Source organism: Scyliorhinus canicula, chromosome 1, assembly GCF_902713615.1.
Source record: "Scyliorhinus canicula chromosome 1, sScyCan1.1, whole genome shotgun sequence".
NCBI classification, from domain to species: Eukaryota; Metazoa; Chordata; class Chondrichthyes; order Carcharhiniformes; family Scyliorhinidae; genus Scyliorhinus; species Scyliorhinus canicula.
The window spans coordinates 206,602,757-206,620,845 of record NC_052146.1 but is presented as its reverse complement, the minus strand read 5'-3'; the positions used below and the strand labels follow the sequence as shown (position 1 = coordinate 206,620,845).

At 45.4% G+C, this 18,089-nt stretch overlaps 1 protein-coding gene across 17 annotated transcripts in view; it reads left to right on the top strand.

Annotated features, from left to right (window-relative positions):
- The window catches only part of pak5 (p21 protein (Cdc42/Rac)-activated kinase 5), a 368,873-nt gene that overhangs the window by 313,418 nt on the left and 37,366 nt on the right, over window positions 1–18,089 (top strand). For all 17 annotated transcript variants that reach the window (XM_038806536.1, XM_038806563.1, XM_038806520.1 and 14 more), the window contains 2 exons: window positions 6,038–6,496; window positions 14,071–14,204. In XM_038806536.1, the coding sequence (XP_038662464.1) occupies window positions 6,038–6,496; window positions 14,071–14,204 (593 nt within the window). The remainder of the gene's footprint in view (window positions 1–6,037; window positions 6,497–14,070; window positions 14,205–18,089) is intronic.

The window sequence follows — 18,089 nt, the reverse complement described above, 5'->3', positions numbered from 1 at the left end:
GTTATTTTGACAGTGGTGGATCGAGCAGTGCTTATCATTGATGTGATTTTGGACAAGGTGACTATAAAGATTTACCTGCTAATTAGCTTCATATTCTCTCAGACTTGTGTTGCAGTCACTTTCAGTTTTTAACTGAATTTCTAACTAATGGGAGGGAGCGGTAATATTTTAATATGCTTTGTTCCTCTTTAGGAAGAACATTATGACAAATTTTAAAGGTTTGTTGTCACTTAGTAATCTCAGCGGTTGACTGGGTGAGTTTTCGGTTTATGACCCTCAGCAGTTTATAATTTTACTTACCTAATTTTCTGTCTTCTCTTCCCCCCCCCACTCCACTTCTTTTTCACCATTTTAAACAATTCGATTTAGCAGCTCAAAGCAGGATAGGCTTTTGGTTTTTCCACTTTGGGCCTGAGTGCAACTGTAATTGGAGTCCCACGAAATGATCTGTTTTTATCTACCCAGCCCTACCCCATCTTAATTTTAAACAGTGGAAGCAAATCAGCCTGTAATCACCTTAGCCGTAACAAAAATAGCCTCAAATTTTCAAGCTTCTCTTTGTACTTATATTTCCTCATACCAGGCAACATTCCAAGTGAATCTGTTGTAATTCCTGGGGAATTATACAGCTTCCCTATACCATTAGTTCCAAAAACTGCAAGCGGTATTCTCACTGGGGTGGCATGGTGATATAATGGTTAACACAGCTGCCGCACAGCATCAGGACCCCGGGTGAGACTGTCTATGTGGAGTTTGCACTTTCTCCCCGTGTCTGCGTGGGTTTCCTCCAGGTCCTCCGGTTTCCTCCCACATTTCAAAGATGTGCAGATTAGGTGGAGTTATGGGAATAGGACAGCCTAGGTAGTGTGGTCTTTCAGAGAATTGGTGCAGACTTAATGGGCCGAATGGCGTCTTTCTGCACTGTAGAGATTCTGTGAACCGTGAGCTTAATTGCAAAGGTTATATGTCGGTTCACCTTGAATTTTGAGTTTTATATTTTATGCCTCCTGCCATAAAATGTAATTTTCTGTTTGTCATTTTTATGATCTGAAGTCATTTATGTTTCCTTTAAAGTCTTGCTAGCCTAAACCCCCAAATTGCCCCACTCTCTCTTATCACCTAACCTTCCTCCATTTAAAGTGTAATTTTTGCCTTTTTCTTTAACCAAAATACAACACATGGCATTTATAAATATATTAAATTGCATCTGTCTTATTTAACCCACTCAACCATCTTATCAATATCCCCGTGTAGCTTCCTTTCATCCTCACAACTATTTATTCCTATTTTAGTAATGTCTGCAAATTTGGACACCGTTTAGTCTAGTCCTACAGCTAACTTTCTGATGTTGATGGTGAATAGAAGTAATTCCAGAACAGAATACTATGTGAAATCACTTTACATCCAACAATTCTGAGACTGTCTAAACTCCTATTTTCTGTTGTGACTATGTTAATCCAGTTTGTCTCCTGTTGTCTAATTTTATACTCAATAATTATCTCCAGTAATCTCCTGCGTGGTAACTGGTCAAAGGCTTTTTGAAAGGTGAGGCTAGAGATTAACATTGAGTGAACAGCAGCCTAAGGTGCCGGGGATGGTTTTTTTTGTGAAAACAGGTGCTGAATGGGTGTTATTTAAGGTCTGGTTTTAGCTCACAACTTTGGTCCCAAAGGCTTATTACCATAATTTGAATTTGGGGAGACACTAAAATAGCAAACCTCAAACTTTAGCATTTGTGCTGATCTGGTACAATTTTTGTGGATCAGTCTATGTGGGCTGCACTCATCACTTCCATTGAGGGTGTGCACTGGACTAGCCAACAAACGGCAGTAGATTTCAGGATGGTTCAGGGACCAAGCGAGAAAGCAGAGATTCTCCGATGCAATGCTAGAGGTCCGAAAGAGGAGGGGTGTACAGGCGTCACAAATCAGGAAGGAGTCCACCTTACCTTCCTGAGGCATCTCTGCTGTGCTCTATCTCCTTCTCCCATTCCTCTTATATTACAAGCATTCAATTCTCTTAGTTATTTTTGCTAGATGCTACTTGCTCTTGTGCAGATTTTGGTCGATTAAGCAAAGTTCTGTCGCAGACCCTAAGGCAGCACTGCAGTTTTTTTCTCTTTTTCCTCGGGTCACACAAAAGCCTGTTACTATGGTGACACCCCTCAAAAATATATAGTTGAGCAAGCTTTTCCATCTAATGTTAATTTGCCAGGAAGATTTTCTGGATCAGATTTATTTGGTGTGATAGCCCACTCACCGTTTTGCAGCCAGATATTTGGTTCTGTTGCAAAAGGGACATACTGCCTCTTTAATGGTCGAGGATCTGGAATAAAAACAGCCCTCGGGAGTCATTCCGCAGCATCAGTTGTTCTATTTTCCTGAGCTTTCTGTGATAGATGCCATGTCAGAACTTAATCTTCACTGTTGACTTGATCTTGAATGCAGTCTGTATTTACAAGCTGTGAAAGGATTTCCTTGGTGAGTGAATCGGTCTCAGCAATACGCAAACGCTATTGATGCACATTGAGCAGTAGCGTAGTTAAGTAGGAAAACATGTTGCATATTTTCACTACACCGGTCTGAAGTGACATACCAAAACAGCAATTGACCAAAACATTGATGGCTTTTGTTGTTGTGTAATAGTACCATTTTCTGTGCTCTGGTAATAGCTCTAAAATGTTTCTTGTTTTCTCAAATGCTTTCTTAATAGAATGCCTTATACTTCATGTGTATTGATATGTTTGTGTATGTGTTAAATATGTCTATATAAAATAATTTCTATTTTTAAAATGCTAAATGTACAGTAGGAAGGATTTAATTTGTTTTAATCTTCTTTCTGTTTAAATAATGCAATTATTTGTGAAAAGTGCCAAGCATGCTGACTGACAATAACAGACTCCGTTTTGCAGAATGGAAAGATTTGAACACTGATCATTGCTGTGCCTTGCTTTACAGTTTCCTTGGAATACAAATTTAGCAAATGTGAATTTAATTCAATTTACTTTGGAAGCTTATAAGTTGCAGGTGGAAGGGGAGGGAAATGCCATTCTGTTGTATGCTGATTATTAGGAGAAACAAATTAAATAAATGTTAAATACGAATTCCAAATTACATCAGCTACAATTTTTAAAATTTGTTCCACTTCATTCATTCATCTTGCCTCATTTTAGCTGCTTCTCACGTCATCACATTGCAATAAGATAATGGCAAGGCAGTCTGCTCCCAGCTTTCGCAAAGTTTTTAATTTATTCGTGGGATGTGGGCTTCGCTGGCTAGGCCAGCATTTATTGCCCACCCTTAAGGCCCTTGAGATGGTGGTTGTGTGCTGCCTTCTTGAACCACTGCAGTCCATCTGTTGTAGGTACACCCACAGTGTTGTTAGAGAGGGAGTTCCAGGACTTTGACCCAGTGACAGTGAAGGAACGGTGATACAGTTCCAAGTCACGATGATGAGTGGCTTGGAAGAGAACATCTACTAGGTGGTTGGTGTTCCAATGTTTCTGCTGCCCTTATCCTCCCAGATGGTAGTGGTTTGCAATGTGCTACCGAAGGAGCCTTGATGAGTTCCTGCAACGCACCTTGTAGATGATATGCACTGCTGCTACTGTGTATCGGTGTTGGAGGGGTGAATGATTGTGGAAAGGGTGTCAATCAAGTGGATTGCTTTGTCCTGGTTGGTGTCGAGCTTCTGAGTGTTGTTAGAGCTGCACTCATGCTGGCAAGGGAAAAATATTGCATCACACTCCTCACTTATGCCTTGTAGATGGTGGACAGGCTTTGGGGAGTCGGGAGGTAAGTTGTTTGCTGCAGGATTCCTAACCTCTGACCTGCTCCGGGAACCTCAAAGTATGTAAGAACAGCCCAGATAATTTGGATTTCCAGCTTTTAAGACTTTACCATGAAGAATTGCCCTTCATCCACTTAACAAAGCTTCCTAATGACATTGCTAGGATCCTGGGAAATTACACACTCAAACCTGTATCCTGCCACGTTAGAGCAGAATATATTACAGCACAAATCTCCACAGAACACTGCCAATTCGTGAGAAATCCTGAACATTTTCTTTTAGATCCAAAAAAATTACACATCATATACCACTGAGCCATGATGATTGAGAGTCTAAATTATTTTTGTGACTTGAGTGGTTCTAATCCAATAATGGAAAGCAGTAATAGTTAATTTATCCAACAATTCTGTGTATTTTGGTTCATTCTTCACTCCATTGGCCGGCATGGTAGTACAGTGATTAGTACTGTTGCTTCACAGTGCCAGGGACCTGGGTTTATTCCCAGCTTGGGTCACTGTCTGTGCAGTGTCTGCACGTTGTCCCCCTGTCTGCGTGGGTTTACTCCGGGTGCTCCGGTTTTCTCCACAAGTCCTGAAAGTCATGCTTGTTAGGTGATTTGGACATTCTGAATTCTCCCTCTGTGTACCCGAACAGGCACCATAGTATGGCGACTAGGGGATTTTCACAGTAACTTCATTGCAGTGTTAATGTAAGCCTACTTGTGACACTAATAAAGATTATAATTTAATTTCTTATTGACCCTAAACTGCACACTATCCATGCCAATTGAAGGGAACTGCGTGACTGACATCAAAGACCACAGCAATGTTGCAATGAAAACAGCTGCTAGTGTGTGTAAACAAGCAGCCTGCTGATTGTTTACCCTCCTTCCATTCTTGACCGACCTCCAGTTGTTCCCTCATTATAGCAATGCAGCTTAGCATGTGATGGCAGGGTGCCCAAGCTTCTGGTATTGAGCCCATAGATGTGTCTAATGGACTTTTGAAAGCCATATATCAAGTTTTAAATCCATGTTCCCATTAAATGGGACTGGTTTAGCACAGTGGGCTAAACAGCTGGCATGTAATGCAGAACAAGGCCAGCAGTGCGGGTTCAATTCTCGTACCGGCCTCCCCGCCGGAATGTGGCGACTAGGGGCTTTTGACAGTAACTTCATTGAAGCCTACTTGTGACAATAAGCGATTATTATTATTAAATGGCATACATTTCAAACAGCAAATCCATCATTCCATCAGTGACGTAGTTATGATAAGAATGACCCGGTCTAAATTTCCAAAGCCATTAATTTCAAACAGGACAAACCAGCAAACGGCAATTATAAATACAAGGAGGAATGAGTTAATGAACACCATAGAACAGGTTGAAAACTTTTGAGTGCCACAGTTCAAATACAACCAATACAGAGGGTCGGGGGAAATGAACATGTTGTTCCTGGTTTGCTGTGCTGCATCGCCACAGCATATAGCAGTGTTTTTTTTTACCACTGTTTTTAACACCGCATTAATATGAATACTAGTTTAGTGAAGAACACTATAATTTATCTTATCAGCAATGGCATGCCTCTGTTAAGAAAGGGAATCATTCAAGAAACCATGGTTTTTAATATGGAAATTTTGATCAAATTTTCCATTTTGAGATGGGCACTGAATTTCCCCTTCAAATGCTGATCTTTTATCATTGATAATTTTGGCCCCAGTTAGCTCCAAAATATAATGTTATCTAACGGTATTGGACATTCAGTCCTTTCCATCTTAACAGCAGATAGCAGTGACAAATTGATGCCGTAGTATTTCTCTCCTGCTGTCTTAACATAAAGCGGGCAAATGATGTTCCACTGCAGAATTCAATTTCACAGTTCAGTTGGATCCTTGATTACTCTGCCAAATTCAGATTAATGTGCATTTAACTAACATGGATCAGGGGGCTCTTGGCAGACAGCCAGTAGCGGTGCTGGCAATTGATAGCAGTGTTGCGTTTTATGTCCTGTCCATCCCCGAGTACCACGGTTGAAAGTGATTGATTGAATGAATCAGTGGCTGTAATTATTTGCAATTGTGATACATCATGAGGCAGTGTCTAAGGCCTTCCATTGAGACTGTGTACATTTTGTCATAAAGAGGTTAGTCCATGTCAGTAGGGATTATTGGGTTGCAGCAAGCTGTAAGGTTTTAGAAAGAACATGAGCTTAATTGAATTATCCGTTAGTTTTTTTTTGTGTGTGTTATAGGTGGATTATGAAAAACTACAAAGGAGTGTAAGCCCTCAGATGACTTGGTCAGACACCTATCCTCGAGGCCCATCAAAACTACCTCAGTGTCCAGCCAACCCCATCTACGCAACATCTAGCCATTATTTTCCATCTTCATACTGCAAAACATCTCAATATCACAATGCGCCGCCTCAGTCGAATTTTCAGTATGTTAACCAAGGTGCTTACCAGTATCCAAGCTGGAGTTCGTCGACACAACAGCAGCCCACACGTGTATCCCATGAGCAGTTCAGAGCTGCCCTGCAACTCGTGGTTAACACAGGTGATCCACGGGAGTACTTGGAAAACTTCATTAAGATCGGAGAAGGCTCCACAGGCATCGTTGGTATTGTAACAGAGAAGCACACTGGGAAACGAGTGGCAGTGAAGAAAATGGACCTGAGGAAACAGCAAAGGAGGGAACTGCTCTTCAACGAGGTTAGAGAAAATGTCTTTTTCATACATGAGAACATCCTTGCATTCAATATGAATAATTCTCAAAATTTGATTGAGCCAGTAGGTTTAATTAGAATTATTTCTCTTTGTCATTATCTGACCAAATTTTTCCCTATCAAGACATATGTGCTAATGCAAATTGGAAGTGTTATAGTGCTCTGCTGCCTCATTCTTTCCCGTATGGTTTGTGATTAATTACTAAATGTTTTGAGCTTTCAGAACCAGGAACCATCCTGTTTTATTTTTATGTGAATGTTCAATTGCCAAAACTATAACTATGGGTTGTGAGGATAAGATTGAGCATTTTATTTTTGATTTGATGTGAAATTTTCTATATTGTCATTCAATCAGCAATTGACTGACAACAAAATTATTTCAAGTACCAGAGGTGCCCTTTTGGGTTAGTGCAGAAATCTTAAAATCTACAGCATTAAAAATAAAAGATTAAAAATAAAAAAACTGCAAGTGGGTTAAATCTTGAGTAAAACAAGAAAAAGCTGTAAATGCACAGAAGGGTCTGTCAGCTTCTAGAAACAGTAAAACAAAATACAACTTTGGACATGCATGTACCCTAAAAATGTTGAGTAGGATTCTCCGTTCCTGTGACTAAGTGCCGGCTCGAACAGAGGGTCCGCAGGGAGGTTTATGTGAAAGAAATCAGCGCGAAACCCTCACTGATTCCGGTACCGGTGAGGGGTTAGCACTGGCGCCAATCAAAACTCACGTCACCAGCGCCAAAAACGTCCGGAGAATGGCCGGGTCGCAGGCTGCACATGCGCACGGCTGACGACCTGCAGGGGTCGCGCCAAACAACATGGCGCCAGCTATGCGCAGACCCAACCTACACGCTGGCCAACCCCCACCAGTCCTCCCAGCCCTCGCAGAAGCCCCTCCCGGCCAGCGGCACGGATCCCGACCGAGTGTGGCAGCACTGGACACAGTCCACAGCCGCCATGCCGGGTTCACAATTTGTGTGAGCACATTTGTCCCGCGCCTTTGGGAACTCGGCCCAGCGGGGCTGGAGCATTGCAAGTCCTGTCCAAAGCTGGAGGATTACTGGAAGGAGGTTTTTAGAGTAATCACTAAAGTGGTACACGTGAAACTGGACCCGGGCCCTTGGGGAGCCATATTCTGGGTGTCGGACCAGCCGGGGCTGGAAACGGATGGGGGAGGCAGATGTTGTAGCCTTCGCCCGTTGATCGCCCGAAGGCGGATCCTTTTTGGATGGAGGGAATTCTTGACTCTTGAGAAGGTTAAGTTTGAACCGAGGGGAAGGATGGAGGGGTTCTACAATTCATGGGAATTATTCATTATGCACTTTCAAGAATTGGATAACATCGAACATTAGTGGTGGGGGGAGGGGGACTGTACGTGTTAATGGTGACCATGGGTGATTCCTGATCCCTTTTTATTATTTGCTTATGTTAACATGAGTTGTTTGGGGGTTGGTGGGAGGATGGGATTGTTATTGATACGGGGATTGACATTATATTCGTTCCAGCTTATTGTTTATTGTTGGTGGGTGTAAATTTGGGGGAAAATGTGAAAAAGGAGGAGAATAAAAATATTTTTTTAAAAAACATTAAATGTGATAGGACAACATTTGATAAATAATCCTCAGTGTACTATAAACTATGCCAGCAACTAATTTGTGTCTGTCAGTTGGGTGTGCAATGCGGTGCATTTGTGCGTGCTAAACAGGTCCCTGTTATGTGCAGACAGAAAGAACATGTACACACATTGTGCTTGTTTCAGTTAAACAAAATAAGTGATCGTCATTCGCTGGCTCATTCCGCAGGACAGTGTCTTGACCAATCAGCATTAAGCTGCTTGGTTTAAATTTCAAACACTGCTCAGCAGTTAATGTTCATTCACCATCAACTGATGCATTCTCCATGGCAATGTCTTCACCAATCAGAGTCCACTTGCCAACCAATCAGCACCCTCTTCGTACAGTACAATGTTGTTGCTTCCGCTGATGTTGGTACTCCTGCGATTGTTCTTGTGAGTGCAAGATTAAAAGTTTTGACAAAATGTCTTTTTTCTGCAGTACTACAAATAGTACACAATTTTGAGAAATGCAGATGAGCAGTGTGTCCAAATACACAATGTCTTACAGATGGCAGGACAAGAAATGCCATCTGTAACCTAAGTATGATACACAATTCTGGGCATCACCCCTCAGTGGGATGCAGGGAGGTTTACTTGGAGGTTTCCAGAAATGTAGGAGTTCAGTTTGAGGAAAGTTTGGAAAAGTTTGAATGTTCTCCTTGGAACAGAGAAGGCTAAGATCTGACTTCATGGATGCTTCGAAGATAAGAGGGTTTGACAAAATAGATGGAGACGGATTATTCCCTCTGGCGAGTGGGTCAATAATTAGACGTCAAAGATTCAAAATAATTGGCAAAACACTTAGAGAGGAGCTGAGGAGAAATTTTCTCAACTCGGAGTTACAAAGCTCTTGCCTAAAATGGTGATGAAAACTGGATCTCTGCATATTAATTATCCCATGCAAAACTCAAAAGATGTGGCAATATGGTGCAGGGATTTTCACACCTATCTCTGGCTGCTAATTGATGTCAAAGGCCCAGTATATGCTAGGATCAACTTGGAGATGATAAAATAGAAATAGTTGCATAGATTGAAGAAACGTGCCTAAGCTTAAAGTCTTTTTGTGCATCCTTAACTTTCTTCTGTCCAATAGTTCCTTCAAATAAGGTGGTTAACTGGGAAAAGTGCTGGGAAGTAACTAACCGAACATCCTAATAGTGGCAGAGATTGAAATTAAACCCATTCTGTTCTCTCTGATACAGTTTGGTTCGGTCATGTATTAATGTGAGAATGTTGATTTGTCTGTGTTGGTTACATGCACATGGAGAATAGACTTGAGGGTGCAGTGGAGCCCATGGGGAGGGGAGGGAACCAAAAGAGACGTCTATGTGCATTTTTATCCAAAATGATTAGACAGCAAGTGAAACTGTTGAGTAAAGTGATTTATAAAACTTGGTAAAGCCAAGTACTGTGGCCAGTACTGGGAAGGAAGTAGCGATTGCTACATATAACCCTACATTAAATTGCCCAACCTGAGGAATCCATTATCTGACAGTAATTTGAATGCAAAAAACAATTATTACAATAGACCAAACATTAATTGAATTACAGACAAGTCACATGGAATATTGAGATGTAGTTGGCCCATGACATTTGTTATTCCCATTTTTAAAAATACCTGTTCAGAAGATACTTCCTTTACAGCCGCAAAACATAAACCTGTTTGGGAATCTCTCTCTCTCTTTCATGTACCCTCTCTCATAGGTGGATTGGCCATGCTAAATTGCCCGTAGTGTCCTAATAAAAGTAAAGTTAAGGGGGGGGTTGTTGGGTTACGGGTATAGGGTGGATACGTGGGTTTCAGTAGGGTGATCATGGCTCGGCACAACATTGAGGGCCGAAGGGCCTGTTCTGTGCTGTACTGTTCTATGTTCTTTACACATGATTTCTTTCTTTTCCTCAACCAATATGGAAAACAAGTTTCATTTTTAACAGAGGTTCCATTGGGAGCTTATCCTCGGAACTTTGAAGCTTCAGGGCAGAATTTATTGGCCAGTGGGATATTCTGCTGCCACTGACGGCACACCCCCGCCTCGGGTTTCCTGGTGACAAGGGTGCATTCAGTGGCAAATCCCGCTGACAACGGCGGGACCAGAAGGTTCCACTGGCGGACAGCTTCCTTCACCGAAAAACATGTGGTGGGTTGCGCAGAAAATCTTGACCCCGCCCCCTGAGTATTCCCTGGGGCCATCGGGAGCGACGCTGTTGCCAACGCCCTCAGCCCCGACCCCCTACACAGACTCTTCTCCATTCTAACCCACTGGGAGTCTCTCCCCCCCCCCCCCCCTCTCTAACCCAGCTCCTCACCTTCCCTGCATTCGCCGCCCAGTAATAACATAGTAAATTCGGAAGACCCAATCCCTCTTACAGCCGTCCTCTCAGTAGCACCCCCCCCCCCCCCAGTAAACGAGATCATCATCTTTTCAACCTCCATTTTAATTACCTGTACCTGACCTGCCAGCGACAGAGGGAGACCATCCCAGCTTGTCAGATCCGCTTTCACCCTCCCCACCAGACTAGTAATGCTATACCTACGGAGCCCCGCCCCCACAATCCCGTGCCACCTGCTCCCCCAGATTTCTAAAGCGAGTCCCCACCCTATGGAATGGTAGCCCTCCCATAGCTGTCCCCACCCCTGCCGAGACACCACAAAATATTCTGTTTTATCTAAATTTTGTTTATGCCCCGAATAAGACTAAGCAGCTCCAATATGTCCCCCATCGACACGCTCGGTTCCGATACACACAACAGCAAGTCGTCTGCAAACAAAGATACCCTATGCTCAACAGCCAGCCCCCCCCCCCCCCCCCCCCCCCCAAAACACACTATCCCTTTCCACACCTCCTAACTTCTCAATGCGATGGCCAACATCTCAATCGCAAGCGCAAACAACGGGGGGGGGGGGGGGGGGGGGGGGGATAGGACATCCGTGCCTGTTCCGATGATGCAGAGCAAAATATCCCAAATTCATGTTATTTGTGTGAACGTTCGCCCTCTTTAATTTTTTTGTTTTTTAAAAAATAATTTTTATTGAAAAATTTTGAATTTATACAACAGCGAACCATAACAAAATACCAACAATAATGATAGAAATCATAAACATTCGCCCCTCCTCAATGAACAACACAACATATTAACAACAACTTAAATTAACACAATGTTAAGTTACATAACCGTAGAGAAAAAAAATAAAATAAAAAATATAAACTATAATAAGGAACACCGACCCTCTCCCCCCACCCGGTTGCTGCTGCTATTGACCAAGATACCTATCTTTGAGCCAGGAAGTCCAGCAAAGGCTGCCACCGTTTATAGAACCCTTGTATTGATCCTCTCAGGGCAAATTTGACCCTCTCCAATTTTATAAATCCCGCCATGTCACTGATCCAGGTCTCCACACTTGGGGGCCACGCATCCTTACACTGCAGCAAGATCCTCCGCCGGGCTACTAGGGATGCAAAGGCCAGGACACCGGCCTCTTTCGCCTCCTGCACTCCCGGCTCCACCGCAACTCCAGAAATCGCGAGTCCACACCCTGGTTTGACCCTGGATCCAACCACCCTCGACACCGTCCCCGCCACCCCCTTCCAGAATTCTTCCAGTGCCGGGCATGCCCAGAACATATGGGCATGATTCGCTGGACTCCCCGAACATCTGGTGCACCTGTCCTCACCCCCAAAGAACCTACTCATCCGAGTCACAGACATATGGGCCCGATGCAGCACCTTAAATTGGATGAGACTAAGCCTCTCACATGAGGAGGAAGAGTTGACTCTCTCCAAGGCATCCGCCCAAGTCCCGTCCTCTATCTGCTCCCCAAGTTCCCCCTCCCATTTAGCCTTCAGCTCCTCCACTGACGACTCCTCCACCTCCTGCATTACCTTATAAATGTCAGACACCTTCCCCTCTCCGACCCACACCCCCGAAAGCACTCTGTCCATCGCCCCCCGCGAGGGCAGCAAAGGGAACTCCTCTACCTGTCGCCTAGCAAACGCCTTTACCTACAAGTATCTGAACATGTTCCCTTGGGGGAGCCCAAATTTATCTTCCAGTTCCCCCAGGCCCGCAAACCTCCCGCCAATAAACAGGTCCCTCAGTTTACTGATGCCCACCCTTTGCCACCCCCTAAATCCCCCATCATTGTTCCCCGGGATGAATCGATGATTTCCACCCAATGGAGCCTCCATCGAGCCCCCTGTTTTCCCCCCTATGCCGTCTCCACTGTCCCAAGATTCTTAGGGTCACCGCCACCACCGGGCTCGTGGTATACCTCTTAGGAGAGCGCGGTAACGGCGCCATTGCCAAGGCACCCAGACTCGTACCTCTACATGACGCCATCTCCATTCTTTTCCATGCCGCGCCCCCCCCCCTCCCCCATCACCCATTTACGCACCATTGACACATTGGCCACCCAATAGTACCCCAAAAGGTTGGGCAGCGCCAGCCCGCCTCTATCCCTCCCTCGCTCCAGGAAAACTCTCTTCACTCTCGGAGTCCCATGTGCCCACACAAAGCTCAAAATACTGCTAGTCACTCTCCTAAAGAAGGCCCTGGGGATGAAGATGGGCAGGCACTGAAAGAGGAACAAGAACCTCGGAAGCACCGTCATTTTGACGGACTGCACCCTCCCCGCCAACGACAATGGCAGCATGTCCCACCTCTTAAACTCCTCCTCCATCTGATCCACAAGCCTGGTGAAATTATGCTTGTGAAGAGTCTCCCAGTCCCTGGCCACCTGCACCCCCAGGTACTTAAAACTCTCCCCTGCCCTCCTAAGCGGGAGCCTACCAATTCCTTCCTCCTGGTCTCCAGGATGCACCACAAACACCTCACTCTTGCCTAAATTTAGTTTATAGCCTGAAAAAGTCCCAAACTCAGTTAGCAGCTCCATCACCCCCGGCATCCCTCCCACCGGGTCCGCCACATACAGTAACATGTCATCGGCATACAACGACACCCTATGTTCCTCCCCACCTCGCACCAAACCTCTCCACCTCCCTGAATCCCTCAACGCCATCGCCAACGGCTCGATTGCCAATGCAAACAACAAGGGGAACAGGGGGCAACCCTGCCTGGTCCCTCGGTAATGCCGGAAGTACTCCAACCTCCTCCCATTTGTGGCCACGCACGCCATCGGGGCCTCATATAGCAGCCTCACCCATCTAATAAACCCTTCACCAAATCCAAACCTCCCCAACACCTCCCATAAGTACCCCCACTCCACTCTATCGAAGGCCTTCTCTTCATCCAGCGCCACCACTATCTCAGCCTCCCCCTCAATCGCCGGCATCATGATGACATTCAACAATCTCCGCATATTTGTGTTCAGCTGCCTTCCCTTCACAAACCCTGTCTGATCCTCGTGTACAACCCCTGACACACAGTCCTCTATCCTGGTGGCCAGGATTTTTGCCAGCACCTTGGCATCCACGTTGAGGAGAGATATGGGCTTGAATGAACCACACTGCTGGGGGTCCTTGTCCCTCTTTAAGATTAACAAAATCAGCGCCCGCGACATCGTCGGGGGGCCCTCTTTAATTTTTAATGGACAGTAAGAAGTCTTACAACACCAGGTTAAAGTCCAACATGTTTGTTTCAAACACTAGCTTTCGGAGCACTGCTCCTTCCTCAGGTGAATGTCCACATCATTTTTAATGGAACTTGGCACTCGAGGCTTTTTTGTGACTGCACAAGTGCAGAATAAAGACCATTGTTACCCGAGGTTAAGTTGTAAAATTGCAGCTTTTGGGCTCTCCAGTGTCCTCTTTAGTGTACCACTGTCTTCTGTATTCTGGATGTTGTGTGGTAATATTATACGCATTACCACTGCGGAGTTAAAAAAAAACTCACAATTATACAACTTTAAAATGTAAGCTGACTACATGATTAATTTGTGTCAGAGATCAATGATTTTCTGATTTTGTACTTTTTTTTTCAACATACAGGTTGTCATTATGCGTGATTACCACCATGAAAATGTGGTGGACATGTACAACAGTTACTTGGTTGGAGATGAGTTGTGGGTAGTTATGGAGTTTCTGGAAGGTGGTGCATTAACAGACATTGTTACACATACGAGGTATGTATTCAAATCTCCTAATTTCACTGGCTATCTAAGCTAGCTAAAACTCAAAGCATTTTTAAATATAAGCTGGTTTTGCTCCAAACATAATTAATTAAAAAGTTAATTTGGTTTGAGCCGTACAAATGAAATCCTTGTGGGAACTGATGTTAGCAATTTGTTCTGCAATGGTCGCATAAAAGGAGCTGCATCCACTCTCTGCCCGTTAGCCCTTCTGATAATGTTACCTCCAATAATGAAATACTGGACGGGCCTGAGTAAAGTGCATGAAATGATATGGGCCAATCTCATGAGAGGTCTCACAAGATTTACGATGCTCGGGACGCCTCACGAGATTTAACGAGATCTCACAAGACGTCGCGATCTGGATCTCGCCCTCACTGGGCGGAATCCCAGGGTCTCCGAGGCCATTGGAGGCCCCCGGGTGGTTGGTTTCTGGTCAGGATGGTAGCATGGCACTCTTGCTGCCACCCGAGCACCTTGGCACTTCCCAGGCACCCTGGCAGTGCCACTCTGGCAATTCCAGGGTACCTGTCTGGCAGTGCCAAGTTGCTCAGCTGCCGGGTTGGCACTGCCAGGGTTCAGGCCTATTTTTATGAGATAGGATGAGGTGGGGGGGTTGAGGTGGGGAGAAGGATCCAGTTGTCATGGTGAATTGCAACAATTGTTTATTCTTGTCTGGTGAAAAAGTTAAATTCAACAAAGGAGGACCAAGGGATTTTAAAAATAATAATCTTTATTGTCACAAATAGGCTTACATTAACACTGCAATGAAGTTACTGTGAAAAGCCTTGATTAAGAAGGGGAAAACAGAGTCGAGAGTAAGCTTACGGGAACATAAAAACTGACTGTAAAAGTTTCTATAGGTATCTGAAGAGAAAAAGATCGGTGAAGACAAATAGGTCCCTGACAGTCAGAAAAAGGGGAATTTATAATGGGGAAGAAAAAATAGCTGGCCACCTAAATACATACTTTGGTTCTGTCTTCACAAAGGAGGATACAAATAAGATGCCAGACATATTGGGGGTGGGCAGGGTTTAGTAACAGGGAGGAGCTGAAGAAGATCAGTATCAGTAGAGAAATATTGTTTTGGAAACTGACGAGATTAATGGCCAATAAATCCCCAGGACCTGATAATCTACATCCCAAAGTACTTAAGGAGGTGGGCCAAGAAATAATGGATGCATTGGTTGTTATCTTCCAAGATTTTATAGACTCTGCAACAGTTCCAACAGGTTGGAGGATAGCTAATCTAATCCCACTACGTAAAAAAGGGAGGTAGAGAGAAACCAGGGAATTATAGTCCAATAAGCCTGACGCCGGTCGTGGGGAAAATTCTAGAATCCATTTTCAAAGATTCTATAGCAGAGCACTTGGAAAACAGTGGCAGGAGTTATGAAAGGGAAATCATGCTTGACAAATCTACTGGAATTCTTTGAGGATGTAACTAGTAGAGTTGATGAGGGGGAGCCAGTTGATGTGGTTTATTTGGATTTTCAGAAGGCTTTGACAAAGTCCCGCATAAAAGATTAGAGTATAAAATTAAAGCACATGGAATGAGGGGTGCTGTATTCAGATGGATAGAAAACTGGTTGGCAGACAGGAGAGTAGAAATAAACGGGGATGGCAGACAATGACTAGTGGGGTACCACAAGGATCGGTGCTGGGACCCCAGCTATTTATATATATATATTAATGATTTAGATGAGGGAACTAACTATAATGGACATGATTCTCCGGCAGCGTTGGGCTCTCGCTTGAGCACAACATAGCCGGAGAATGCCAGGAGAGGCTTGCAGCAAGCCTCCCGACAGGCTCCGTGCCTTCCGGGATTCTCTGAAGTCTTGCGAGACTACGAACCCCGCCCCAAATGGGCAGGACCGAATGACTCACGTGGAAGTAAGTCGTAAACATGCTTACGACCTAACTGCGTGGGATCGTCCGGCCTCCATCGATTGTTCGGCCTCCCCAGGGAGGCTACAGCCAGGCGCCGATCAGTGCTGCTCCAAACAAACATGGACCAGGCAGAATGGCACCAGGGGGTTTCTCACGGTTCATCGGAGACCCCAGGGTGGTCAAGACAAGTGCAGGGTGGTCAAGGCAAGTGCAGGGTGGTGCCTAGGCACTCCCTCTCGAAGGCGGGCACCTTGGCACTGCCCAGCTGACACTCATCTCATCTCAGCTGACACAATCTCTCATGAGATTGGCCCATATCATTTCATGCACTTTACTCAGGCCCGTCCAGTATTTCATTATTGGAGGTAACTGCCACCCTGGCACTGCCAAGATGCTGGATGGCACTGCCAAGACAGCAGGAGCACTGCCTGGCTGCCAGAGTGGCATTGCCAGGGGAAAGGGTGGGGCCATGCCCATGAAATGGGGGGGGGGGGGGGGGGTTTGAAGTGTGGATGAGTGTAGGGCAGGTATTCATCTCTCTTCGTGGATCTAAATGGTGAAACCCCAATGTTTACAAACATTGACCACATCAAAGAGAGGTAAGTGCATTCCAAGCACTATTGCATTCCATCACTCAAGCGTGTGATTGCCACCCTTGCAGTGCCAACAAGTGCCATGGGGTAGTGCCAGGGTGGGCCCTTGTGGTAGTCCCATGGGAACGGTTCTATTTATGTGTCGTGGGAGGTGGAGAACAGGCAATGAGGAGGGAATTTGCAGGCATGGCAGAGGGGAGCAGCCACTGATGGGAAAGGGGGGAGGAGCGCGAACACAAGCAATGATTCCACAGTGGTGGTGAGGATGGGAGCCCCTGTTGATTGTTCAGACAGCGGGGAGGAGTAAAACTTGAGGTCTGATCAGGGTACCCTTTAAAGATGCCCGTTCGGGAACGGCATTGTCGGGATTGATGTCCAGTCCTAGGGGCAGCGAAGGCGGTGAAGGCCAGGAGAAAGCACAGGGAAGGGATATGTCGAGGTCCAGTGAGAAAAGGGCTGTGAAAACAGCTGAAAGTTCATCGGGGAGTAGAAAGGTCACCGCGGGGTCACCAAGGAAAATGGAGGCTGGAGCACTAGAGGAGGCCGCATTGCTTACGGCTGAAGAAATAACTAAGGTAATGGCTGCAGAATTCGAAAGGAAGTTTACAAAATACATGGAGACAATGAGGAAGGAGATGAGGGAGGTTTTGAGTGTGCTGGTGGAAGAGGCGATTTTCCCCGGTGACTACGGCGTTGGCGAGCGCAGTGGCAGAGGTGCGGGAGCAAGGGGAGGCGCTAAAGGAAGTGGAGGAGATATTATTGCAGCATGGTGATTGATGCACCATCAATTGGACTCGAGTCGTAGAGAGGTTCCAAACAACAGGCTTTAATACGCTAGATGTGTGCCCGGCAGTGGTCGTACAGAGAAATGCCGACTGCCAGCCGGTACGAGTTCTTATACCCCGCGTTGTAGGCGGAGCTACCAACTTCTCAGCCAATCGGTGGGGAGTCACATGACTAGCCACAGCCAATTGGCAGAGAGGCACATGACTTGCCTGGGCCAATGGGTAGCGAGTCTGCTGTACCAATGGCAGCTTGGTTCTAAGGTAATATGATCTCCCTAGTCATACTACCACATTCACCCCTTGTGAAAGAAGCGGGGGGTGGGGGGGGTGGGAAGGAGAGACAGGGGGGGGTGTCCCATAAGACTGGTAGTATGACTAGAGACCTTTTCAAGTAGTACCGAGGTAACTATGGCTGCCCACTGGCCCTCAATGAACGTGTAAGGAAACCAATGTACTGTATACAGTGTACAGAAAAAAACCCAATAATAATAAAAAAACAGGCAAGGAACATATGCAGAACATGAAAGTCCATAAGGTCCATCAAATTGACTCGATCAGCTGGATGGGTGCCTTCGGTGTCCTGCCGGACCTGCGCAGCGGCGCCGATG